The sequence below is a fragment of the Planococcus citri genome, chromosome 4, assembly GCF_950023065.1.
Source record: "Planococcus citri chromosome 4, ihPlaCitr1.1, whole genome shotgun sequence".
Classification (NCBI taxonomy): Eukaryota; Metazoa; Arthropoda; class Insecta; order Hemiptera; family Pseudococcidae; genus Planococcus; species Planococcus citri.
In genome coordinates this window covers 37,643,963-37,656,104 of record NC_088680.1, presented here as the reverse complement: position 1 = coordinate 37,656,104, position 12,142 = coordinate 37,643,963, and the positions used below count along the sequence as shown (strand labels likewise).

Below are 12,142 nucleotides of genomic sequence, written 5' to 3'. Positions count from 1 at the left end.
TATCAATTTCGCTTAAAATTCATCCGTCTAATCGAACACAATTCCGAACTCTGAATTTCAGACCCGATGATTAAACAAATAGAAATTTTTATTATATCAAAAACATTTAAATGGACAGTTAATGTCAATCACATAGGCTTAAAAAAATTATTTGACTCGTCACAAAGATTAAGATTACGAATAAGAAAAAAAAATCATCTTTGAACGAACGTAGCTGTTGCTTGCTGAGCTCTAGAGGAATCAATGGCAGTATTGGCGGATTTCAAAAGTTCTTCTACTACTTCGACGTGTTCTCTGGTCTTAACTTTTTCTAACAAACTTTTAACAGTGTCCATCAGGTTTCTTTTCGTTGCATCGAGATCAATAACTGAAAAATGAGAAAACAGAAAAGATTATTTAATTTTTCAAGTATTTTTTTTAAATTTATAAAACAAACAAATTCAGCAAAGTACAACTCAGTGAACGTACCTTCTTCATGCAAAACATAGGAGCCTTCTTCAGGTGAAATCGCTGTCAAGGTTGAAAAATCTTCCGCCGACACTTCTTGTAATTTATAACTTTCGTCTTGCATTAATGACTGCGATTCGAGTTCGGCTAAAGCAACGGTATGAATGTGTTTACACATGTGTAGACGGATACTGTTCTCTACACACGTGCACGAGTATCGATGCGCACATTCGTTACACTGGGCGCAGTTAAGGTAGCAAACGCCTATGTGCTTGTCAACTATGGCCGGGCAACTTTCACGGATCTTCTGTACGAGGTAGAATTCTTCGCAGCCATCTTTGGGTTCTTGAAAAGAAGGAACTAGCCAACCTTCGGGGGCTTTTTGTATAGTAATACAGCCTTTCTTCTCGACAAGTCTATGGGCCTGTTTAAGAAACACGAGTCGAGGAACACTTTTACCTTTCGATTTTCCAAATATGGTATTTATTCTTTGATTCAAGTAATACACGATCAGGCGTAATCCCGAGTACAGATCTTTCGTTGTTTTGCCGAAACTATGGAGATAATCGAGCGTACGATGAAAACATTCCAAATGCGTAGCTGTACTTTCGCCAGAATGCAATCTATACGCGTATGACCAACACATGTATTGTTTATCGTTACAGAATTCTTTTTCAAAATATCTAAAGAAATCATTCACTCTTTGATCAACGTTCCCCTCCGGAACAACACCCAGAGTGAGAAATTTCTCCAGTCTCTCATGAAACGTTTCCAGGCATGATTCGAGCGTTAGGTCGTACAAATCTTGCTTAATCGTTTTGTTCGACGCCGGAAAATGCTTCTTCCATTCCTTCCATACATACCACATGCAATGAAGGTAAGTAGCTGGTTTAATCATCTCTTCGACCCACGCGTTGTAATACAATTCTTGCATATCGGACATGACAATTTTAGGCGTTATGACCTCGCATATTTTCTCCTTTATGGAACGTAAAAATACTTTGATAGATATCTTGTCGTTACGATTGCTGAACATGAAAGCGACTGGAAACCCTTCGCCATCGTAATCCAACACTAGCAAAGTATATAGAAAAAAACCACAAGAATTGGTACCAAGAGTTCCATCCAAACATAAGATATTACGTCCGAGAGTTTTCAACATTTTTTCTTGAAAATCATTCATGAATACCAGGATTGCATCTTCATCTGTTAGTTGACAGTCGGTAAATTTATCCACCGGTGGACTATCACCCTGACGCTTGTGAAACAAAATGCTTGCTTGGTGTTCGGCGAGAAACGTTTCTAAATTCCCAGGATCATTTTCATACGGGTCTGTAAGATCTTCCGAGCGCTCTTCTTTGAAAAATCTCCCAAGGTTGTATAATTTTTTGTAATCTAATAAATCGCCGTGGACATTTCTGTACTGTTGATCTTTAAGTATACTCTGCCTCGGAACACCGGCGGCAAGAAGTTGGGCTACTTCTTTACGTTCTTCTTTGCGAAGAAAAATAAATTTCAGTTCTTCTTCACTCGGCGAATGGCCTACGTGAGTTTGTATAAACGTAACAACGTATGTAGCATTTTTTTCGTTCATTTGTAAAGTAACCGATGCTGGACACATTCCGTTCAACTTCTTCGAACCTCGACGAAGAAAGGATCTTTTTCTATCAGCGGATTTTACATTGTAGCAGCCCGATCTGTGACATATAAATCCTTGTTTACGCTTCGTGTAATTTCGTAAACGATATCTAGCCATCGTCGAGTCTTCTATTTCTTTTTTCCACGCTAAAAATTCTTGTCTGGAAGAAAATGAAAGCGTTTTGATGTTCAAATCGATTTTATGTTCGTCAACGTAGTGATCACATAGTTGATTCATAAGTTCAAACGATCGTTCACACAAAATACAGCGCACGCCAGGTTTTCGTGCAGGTACACGATTCTGAAAACAATCGAGTAATATATGTTGTAATATTCAATATTAAAGGAAATGAAGAAATGACCACACAAGAAAAGAATTACCTGTGGTTGAAGATGTTTAGTAATCATATGTTTCCTGATATCATTCTTTCGTTTGAATTTCCGACTACAATGTTGACATTTCTGAATAAAATTATTTTTTCATTAATAAAACATTTCGTGTAAAAAAAAAACCTGATTATTCTAGAGCAAGCAATTATCAACTATGTAGGCAGGTACTTACGAAATATTCGCCATCGAAGCCGTGCTGCTCAACAATATGTCTGGCTATGCGATCTTTTCTAGTGAACGTATTTCCACACTCAGCACATATCTACAATAACCAAATAACATGATGGCATCGTACACTAATTTGAAAAAGGTCTTGAACTGGAGTGATACAAATACACATACCAGACTTGGTTTTTCCCATTTTACAATTTTACCATCAGGTTCTGAATGAACACCATGTTTATTTTGCTCATGACGACGTAACGAAGTTCTATTAGCGCAAAGTTGAGGACAACAACAGCATTTCTGAAAAGTTGATGAAAAGCATAACACAATTGGAATCATACAAGAACATAACACAAATCCTGTGGAATACTCACGAAATTACGTTCTTTAAGGTGAACTGACGCTTCATGTCGTTTCAAACCATACTTATCATTAAATGCAGCCTCACATTCCGCGACAGGACATACCTAATGACATTTTTCAAAGTTATCTTCAACGTACTGCATAAAACTGCATAATATTCAGAAACTACACTTACGAAAGCACGACGCTTTTCATGCACAGCTTTGATGTGTCTCTTCAAAGAGGATTTCTTACCAAAGGACGAAGTACAGCCAGACCAAGTACATTCCTAATAGAACAAACGATACATTAACATGACTGACACAAAAGTAATAGAGAAATATCAGTATTGTACTCACCACAACCATTACAACGCATTAATACACTTGAAATACGAAAAAAGGAAACTCTCATAAACGGAGAAGCAAACGAACTGGACCAATTACGCATCTAACGAAAAAAGCAACACATTAATATAATTGCTTGACATTTTGACGAAAAATAAAAAGATCGTACTTACAAAACCATAACACTATGGGATTACTCTTCATAATGAGAAGAAAAACTGCAGGATCAATTGTTTACCTAGCGGGAAAAATAAAACAGTGACATGATTACAACAAACTGTCATTGCATTTTTAATGAAAAATGAATATTTTGTACTTACAATAGTCATTGTTGAACGTACGGAAATAGGATGAAAGGTATTACAAAATTTTTCGTACAACGGAGGGAAAATCTGAATCTGGTTGAGTGATAACAAGAACACGAATTTTCAAAAAATTGAACAGCAACCATCAATCATTGACTATATAGATATACTACGTATATGGACTGCTGATTCTTATCAGAGGTAAAATGTAAACATAAAAGTCCATACAACAAAATCGAGGGTTAGATAAATGTTTTTAGTGTTGTGAATTTTCAGTATGAATGAATTATGAATAAATTATTCCTGATTGTTTTATTATTTTATGAAATAACTTGAAAGAAGAAAATTTTCCAACGTCATGTGAAGAAACATTTTCTATTATACATGTTTGAAAGTAAAAAGTGACCTAAAAACAATGTCTTTATTTACACCAGAAATCATTAAAATACGAATTGCGATATTACATATTGTTAAACAGAGTCAATTTCGTGTTTCTATGGCGAATATGTTTATCTACTTCCGAAATACGTTTACACAGGTATTTAATTCGCAGCTTGATGTAAATTTCCACTACCAACTCCGCGATGTGATCATCAAACATTTCAAACCGGCCATCTTCTTCAAGATCACATAGGATATGAGTAATGATATGAGGGATCTTTTTGTCATCCAACAATTTATTTTGATGAATTCGATACTGTTTTTCAATTTCTCTGCACACTTCTACCATCATTTCACCTGGTATAATCAAGTTCCCTCTATTTTTTAGTTGAATAAGATCAGATTCGTTAGATTTGTCTTTCAAAAGTTCAATATCTTTTCTGGAGGCAAACTTCTTTTCTACGAGCTTCCTCAGAATAAAGCCAGCTATGTAAGCGACAACATCATCCTGGTATTCACTCAAGTTGCATTCAGCTGTAATACTGCTCACAAAATCATCTGCCATACTGACGTGTAGTGATTCTTCTGTGTGCTGTAAGTACACACTACTTCCTTTAGTTATTGACTTGAAAGATAGTATTTTTATGTCACCATCATCTACACAGTTTGCTCCTTCAGATGCTCTTATTTCATGGTGGACTAACAACCTTTTAAAGATGGCCTTGAATTGCTCAGCGTTTGGATTATTGTTAAAGCCGCCTTTGGACCTGACTGCTGAAAACCAATTTTCGAGATGATCTTGAGACAATTTATATGTGAGTAGGTATGACAGGCCATGTGCTTGCAGGTCTTCGAATAACGGAATTAGATTACGTAAGACCATTATCAGTCCCACGAAGCCAGTGCATCGGATGTGATTTATTATAGGTGTTGCTCTGATTTTTAGGCTGAGGATGTAATTCTCTGCTTCTTGACACCACTTCTCAAAATTCTTCTTATTTTTTGAACAAATGGGCGCATTTCTTGGTTTTAATTTACGTTCAATTTTACTTCTACTGTTCAGCATGTCGAAAATTTGATCAAATTGCTTGCAGAACTCAGCAGTTCCCTCACAATGTAGAAAGCCTGGTTTTTTTTTCTTCTTCGCATGGAGCAGAGCAGCTGACACAGATGAGCTGAATAATTGTGTGGCAAGCCGCACCTTCATTTTATTCTCTCGAAATGAGATGTGTCTTTTCGTCAACTTAGGAGCGTTATATAAATCCTCATCTATTTGTAAATTGTACAAGTCTATGAAATCAAAAAATGTAGCGTTTCTTCCAAGTCCATCTGTGATGGTGTAGTCTCCTAAAGTATTTCGGACCAATTTTATAGCATGACATGCATCAAAAATCAGATATACTTTTTCATTAGGGTGGCTGGGATGTGGAAACCATGGCTTAAAATCTGGTCCAAAATCGCAGTTGGCTCCTAGTATTTTGCAACATGTACGGTTAATTCCGAGGCCATCGTAGGTCATGGACCTAACAATAACGCCGCACTCGTCAATAAGCTGCAACGCATTTTTCACTAGTTTGCTGAGGTTCTTTCCATTAAGGCTGTCCACCAAAAAGTATGCTATTGGGAGCTTCCACCGTCCGTTCAAGCATACTAACATGAAGACCATCGCTTTTTTTGCCAGAGGTTGGCTGTCGCTATCAGACGGATCGCCAAATCCCATTTCCACATAACCATGATACTTGTTATTTTTAAATGTCAATTGTTTTCGAATTTCCATCTCATCAAACACCAAGTTGCAGATGATCTTTTTGTTGTTCTTGGCCGCAGCTTTGACGTGTCCCTTTAGGGCCTCCAACGCTTCACCAGAGAACCCTGGTTCTCCTTTCAGTTGGCTGTACCAATTACGTAGGGTTGAAGTTGCTGGTAACAAGTTACCCCAGGCTTGACGAACATATTCGTATGCTCGCCTGGAGTAAAATTCTAATGTAAGAGCAAATTTTTTAACATCTTTGTCATAAGCTGTTTTTCTTCCCATTCGGTTTCTTAGTGCTACTGCTAAAAATTCACAGGGAAGTTCATTCTGAAAAAATATTTCAATTTCATTAGAATTCATAAAGAAATAAATCATGCGTAATTTAAATAATTTATTTTTTCAATTCAGGTAAGTCGATTAATTTAAGCTAACATAATGGCAAACTAGTTGACAGAAAATAAATAAAAATGCACTATTTCAACATTAGGGATCACTAGGATCAGACAAGTGTCAGTATGTCAAACATCACCATACATAGTCTTATCACAAGTTCATCTCAGGTAAGTAGATTAATTTAAGCTAACGTAATGGCAAACTAGTTGACAGAAAATAAATAAAAATGCACTATTTCAACATTAGGGATCACTAGGATCAGACAAGTGTCAGTATGTCAAACATCACCATACATAGTCTTATCACAAGTTCATCTCAGGTAAGTAGATTAATTTAAGCTAACGTAATGGCAAACTAGTTGACAGAAAATAAATAAAAATGCACTATTTCAACATTAGGGATCACTAGGATCACACAAGTGTCAGTATGTCAAACATCACCATACATAGTCTTATCACAAGTTCATCTCAAACAGCATAACAATAAAAATATATCTAATTATCCGTAAAAGTTAATAAGTATCCGTTAAGTTCATAATTATCCGTAAAATAAATAATGAAAACCTAAAAACGAAAGCAGTGTACAGCTCACTGCTATGCTCAATAAACATATATTTCCTCGACACTTACTAAAAATTTATCAGCAACTGTAGACGAAATTTTATTTTCTTTTTCTAGATGTTGAAGAAGATCTTTAAACGTTTTCACTTGTTTCTGTAGTCTGCGAACTTGTTGTTGAAGTGTTGCGATTTCTTTTCGGTGCTGAAGAACAGTTTTCTGTCCATACTCCAAATTAAGCCTCGCTTTACGTGGTGAATTTATATCTGGTGTACGAAGTTTTAGGAATTTTTTCCGATCTCTAATATAACGTCGCAGTTTTGGCGTCATAGTAATATTACCACCTAAAAGAAGAATTGTTATGTAATACACAATGTATCAAAAGCTTCGTTCTTTTTGCTGCTTGGAACTACGACAAAAATTCTTTAACCCTTTTTTTTCATTTTTTTACACAATTTTTCTGCTTTACTCAAAGTGATAGTTGAAACAAACTAGATATATAAAAACTCCGAGCAGCGAAAAGAATACAATTGAATTCGAAACATGAACTAAAATGCTTCTTAACAAATTACTTGAAGTGTAACGTGGCGAATTTTCAGCATTACTGCCGAACTGCGGCGTTTCTAGCGGATAGCTGGTACCTTGCAATTGAAAAGGCATGGTATTCGTATTTTCCTGTGTATCTGTGAAACAAAAAAGGAAATCAAACCCATGGTATAAAATCTTTCGAACATTGATACAGAAAAATGAATGAATCTTCAATAATTCAACAATAATTGCATTCTTACTTGGAACGTTATCTGGTGCTGATAGCTCTTGTTGAAGAAAGGATATTTCATCATTACTACAGCTTTCTAAAGAAAAAAACAAGAAAATCAGACCAATTCTTAAAATAATCATCAATATTCAATATTGTGTTGAAAGATGTGAATTATTAACGTGCCTCCAGTCGAATTTATGGAAGTAGTATTATTACTTCGGGCAACATTTGCAATTTCCTTCACACAGGAATCTTCATGCCGAACTCTGTAGTGTTTACTTGCAAAAGTTTTGCCACAAAAAACACAGTCCTGAAAAAATAAATGGTTTGAATGTGAGGTTACATAATATGCATGATGAAGTGAACTGAGAAGTTTACATAAAATGAAATCTACGTACGTGTTTCTTTCTGGTTATCAATTCAGTTCTCTTGATAGTATATTCAGGGTGGTTTTTTTTTGCGTGATTAATACGACCTTGTTTAGAAGAGAACATAGCAGGGCAATAATTGCATTTCAGCGACTTCGTTATCTAATTAAATGTAATTGGTTGCGTAAGGTTCATAATGCAAATTTTCATATAAATATAAACACCATACCAATAACTATACATACTTTTTTCGGCACCTGCTCCACTTTTTCGTGGTTTTTTTTCAAATGTTTTGAAAGTCCCCACTGAGAGAAAAACTCTTTGTAGCAGTGTGTGCAAGAGTATCTCTGTGCAACAAATGAATTGAAAATTAAAAATTAAACAAATATTTTAATGGTAAATATGACGGTCAAGGGAATGAAATAATACCAACTTTCTTCACAGAATTCACTACTGCTTCGCCGCATTTCTTTAAATGATTGATTATTCCATCTCTGCTTCGTAACTTTTTACCACAGTCGGAACATTCCTGCAACAATACGCAGAAAAAGTAATTGTATAATAACATATGAATGAATAATTCGCGTACATTTTGCAACTAAATGCTCTAAATGCACTGAACTCATGAAAATTTATGTACTTACGAATACGTCCATTCTGGCTTCTGTCTTTCATAAATTGCGGTTGGTTTGATTCATTTTACACAACATTTTTATTTTTAAACAAAACAAGTAACAAAATAAACTTGAAACGCGCGGTTAAAATCATTTCTAAATAGAATAAAGATTTTGGCGCGAGCAAATAACCATGTTATCAGTCAACCAACACCTCATTTCGTTGAATGGACTTTTAAAATCTGGCTTACACGATTTTCCCATATAACCAATGTTAAACTGATAAGAATCAGCAGTCCATATACGTAGTATATCTATATAGTCAAAGCCATCAATTTTTGACAAAATAATTTAGAATTTTGGTTCACTAAGTCCAGGGATGCGGAGCGGAACTGAACCGGAACGAACCGGAACGCTAAACCCCTAACTTTTGGGAGAATTTTGGCGGAGCGGAACGGAACCTGGAGCAACTTTCAAAAAATATGCAGGAGCGAAACCGGAACCGAACCGGAATAAAAATTTGGGTTTTTAAAGCTCCGACCTAACAAAATTTTTTGACCTTTAATGAACGATTTTCAAGATTACCCAGTAAGCATGCTGTGACATTAATATCACAGTGATGTAATTTTGTGATGTGTATAGGACATTACAAAGTAATATTTCTGTGACATTGCTTTGGAATGGAAAAAGAAATATTTGGCTGCAATGTCTCAAAAATATAACTTTGATGATATCACATAGACATCACTAAAAGATATTACAGTGACATTTCTGCCTCAAACTATACCATTTTTACTTCTCGCAGATAAAGTATGTTGACAATTAGTATATAAGGAAGATACTGCCTCATACGAATTTGCCCTCCTTATTGATGGGCGCTGGAGACTTTGCCGAACGTGGCGGAGTCAACAGCCTCAAATCTCAACTCCAAACTTCTGGAGTTGAGAGAAGAGAATATTTTTGCAGAAAATACATCTTATTATTTTCACAATTCAAGTGAACCCCAATAATCGGTATTTCAACGAAATTCAATGGGAATATTTTAGAAATAGGTATTTACATCAATATTGCATAGACATTTCCTGGTGACATATCTGTGACATTCTGTGACATTATAAAATGTCACTGGGCCCTTCTGAGTGATGTCTGTGAGACCATTTTGATGGGTACATTTTATATCACCAGTTAATCTCAGAGACATCACAAAGTGATATTACACATCTCCGCGGTGATATTATGTGATGTCACTGTGACATTCCAATGCTTACTGGGTATAGTGTGAACAAAAGGTGTTTTTGCTGAAATTTTACCTCAATAAACTAGAAAATTGTAAAAAGACATGGTAAATGACACGAAAAAGACCATTTATACAATGTACTTTTGGAACAAAGCTGCAATTTTCAGCGATCAAAATTCAAATTTCTCATGTGAGCAGTGAGGTGGACTTTAAATTTCATTAAAACGCGCCTAATTCAACCATTTTTTTAAAATTTCGGGTATTTCCAGAGTTGGCGCGATTCCTCGGTTCGTCAGAATCGGATTCCTGAATTACGATTCTCATACTTGGGAGAATCGCGATTCTCCAGTCTCGATTCTTTCACAAAGCGAATCCGGTTCTGAATCCGATTCTTTAGCGGTTCTCGATTCCCTCCGATTCCGATTCCCAAATACTATTTTTTTTTCAACTTCAGGACTTCACAAATGAATCTGAAATGAAATGAGTAATTTCCCCAACTTGGTGTATGCTCATTTTGCATGTTCTATTCTTTAGTTTGTTGCTGTGAGCAGGGAATCGCAGGGAATCGAGAAGGCGCGATTCTCCATTAAAGAGGATCCGATTCTTACGTTGCACGATTCCTTCACTCTATAGAATCACTGATTCGCGATATTTTCATACAACAGCCGACCTTTAAAAAAATGTCATCAGTCCCAAATTACAAAATGCAAATGCATGACTTAAAAGGCATTAAAAATAGTACATTTTACTGTTTTAACAGGTGAAAAACATCTGCAAGGAATCGCAGGGAATCGAGGAGGTGCGATTCTCTATAAAAGGGAATCGGATTCCTGCATTTTCCGATTCTTTTGACTTGGGGAACCGCGATTCGAATCCGATTCGAATCGTGAGAATCGGATTCTTTCTCGATTCTTTCATGGTGGGTTTACACCGCAGTCGACAACAGTGTTTCAGAAACAAATTCATGTTTACAACCAAGTTTCAGTTTTTCATTTACACCAAATGTTTCGAAACCTGTGTTTACAACGTGTTGTAAACAATGTTTCAGGTCGCCGAAATTTCCGGCGACTTGAAACAATGTTTAGAAACATTTGTGGTTAAGGGTATTGGTATGAAAGATGAACAGTAATTTAAGTGTGTTTTCCTTATATTTGTTATTGTGAGGTGTATTATTTTTCATTAAAAAGCTGAAAAATCATGTCAGGAATGCTTCTATTGCTACTTTTCTACTAAATACAGCAGCAATATCATTTTTTTGCAATGGTTACTGATAAGCATATAACGAACAAACAAAACACAATTTTTGATATATAAGTACCAGAAAGAGGTGAGTGAACAGACGGCATTGCATAGGATTTAAATATAGACACTGTACCTGTGCCCTCCGGGTAAGACACCGAACTGCAGGTAACGGGGAAAAGGGACGGTAGTAAAATCTTGTGTCATGCCAATTTCTCCCGCTGGGTGATTTTGGCTGCGCTGTACGTCAGTTTGCAGGCAACGGGGAAGAGGGATGGTAGTGATGCTCTTGGCTGCGCGCGCTGTACTTCGCAGTTCGCATGGTACTTCGTTCAAGAATTCGACACCAGCGCAGCCAAAAGCACCCAGCGGGATAAATTGGCATGACACACGTAATTCAGCCAAGATGGCTGCCAGTTCGTTGTCTTCCCGCAGGTACAGTGTCTATAGATTTAAATTAGAAAGTAAAAATATTCAATATGAAGAGAATTAATTAATCAGAAAATCATGAAAAGAAATGCTGATAAAAATGTTGCTGTTTTAAAATTTGGTGTAAATCAATCATGTTTCAAACATTGTTTCCCAAACATTTTGTTTTCCAACTTTGTTTTCGAAACATTGTTGTCGACTGCGATGTAAACCCACCATCACGCGATTCGAATCGCGCCAACTCTGGGTATTTCAACATTTTCAACTTCAATTTTTGCTCAGAACATGAAAATTCTGATGTACTTACTTTGAATGCAACCTTCTCTAAAACAAAAAAGAAAAATCGGAGCGGAACGGAACGCTAAACCGGAACGGAACGATATTTTTAATCGGAGCGGAACGATACAGGAAACCGGAACAGAATTATTTTTTATGTCGGAGCTGAACCCTGAACCCGGAACGAAATTCATTCCGCTCCGCATCCCTGTCACTAACCCATCAATATAAACTGGATAGAGAATACAGGGAACTGGTGGAAGTGGTGGACAGGGTTGTTAAATTACCGTAATTTATTCGCTGGTAAAATACGGCGGTAAAATACGGTAAAATACGGTATTTTACCGTATTTTACCAACTTGAATATAATGAACTTATAGTGTTCAAAGTTCAAACTTCAAACCTTCAAAAGTTCAAACATATAAAATTATTGTATATTATGTAATGGGTGGAAATTTCAACAGTGGCGTAGCCAGGATTTTCTCAAGGAGGGGGCAAAAC

The 12,142-nt window shown here is 36.2% G+C and overlaps 2 protein-coding genes across 4 annotated transcripts; both read right to left on the bottom strand.

Moving 5' to 3' along the window:
* Positions 1 to 70: 70 nt before the first annotated feature.
* LOC135844040 (uncharacterized) lies at positions 71 to 3,805 on the bottom strand. The gene is made up of 10 exons (XM_065362123.1): positions 3,650 to 3,805; positions 3,503 to 3,567; positions 3,342 to 3,432; positions 3,179 to 3,271; positions 3,015 to 3,107; positions 2,818 to 2,940; positions 2,648 to 2,737; positions 2,467 to 2,547; positions 469 to 2,386; positions 71 to 367 (listed from the first exon to the last, which is right to left on the bottom strand). The coding sequence occupies exons 3-10, from the start codon at positions 3,348 to 3,350 to the stop codon at positions 195 to 197; spliced, it is 2,580 nt and encodes an 859-aa protein (XP_065218195.1). The 5' UTR covers positions 3,351 to 3,432; positions 3,503 to 3,567; positions 3,650 to 3,805; the 3' UTR covers positions 71 to 194.
* Positions 3,806 to 6,146: 2,341 nt separating this feature from the next.
* Positions 6,147 to 8,719, bottom strand: LOC135844051 (zinc finger protein 26-like). 3 transcript variants are annotated; one of them, XM_065362151.1, is made up of 7 exons: positions 8,491 to 8,719; positions 8,280 to 8,375; positions 8,092 to 8,193; positions 7,877 to 8,008; positions 7,507 to 7,788; positions 7,291 to 7,401; positions 6,147 to 7,062 (listed from the first exon to the last, which is right to left on the bottom strand). In XM_065362151.1, the coding sequence occupies exons 1-5, from the start codon at positions 8,500 to 8,502 to the stop codon at positions 7,618 to 7,620; spliced, it is 513 nt and encodes a 170-aa protein (XP_065218223.1). In that variant the 5' UTR covers positions 8,503 to 8,719; the 3' UTR covers positions 6,147 to 7,062; positions 7,291 to 7,401; positions 7,507 to 7,617. The 3 variants fall into 3 exon arrangements, with proteins under 3 accessions (XP_065218223.1, XP_065218221.1, XP_065218222.1); XM_065362149.1 differs by having other exon boundaries at positions 8,491 to 8,691; XM_065362150.1 differs by lacking the exons at positions 7,877 to 8,008; positions 8,092 to 8,193; positions 8,280 to 8,375; positions 8,491 to 8,719 and having other exon boundaries at positions 7,507 to 7,870.
* Between the last annotated feature and the right edge of the window lie 3,423 nt (positions 8,720 to 12,142).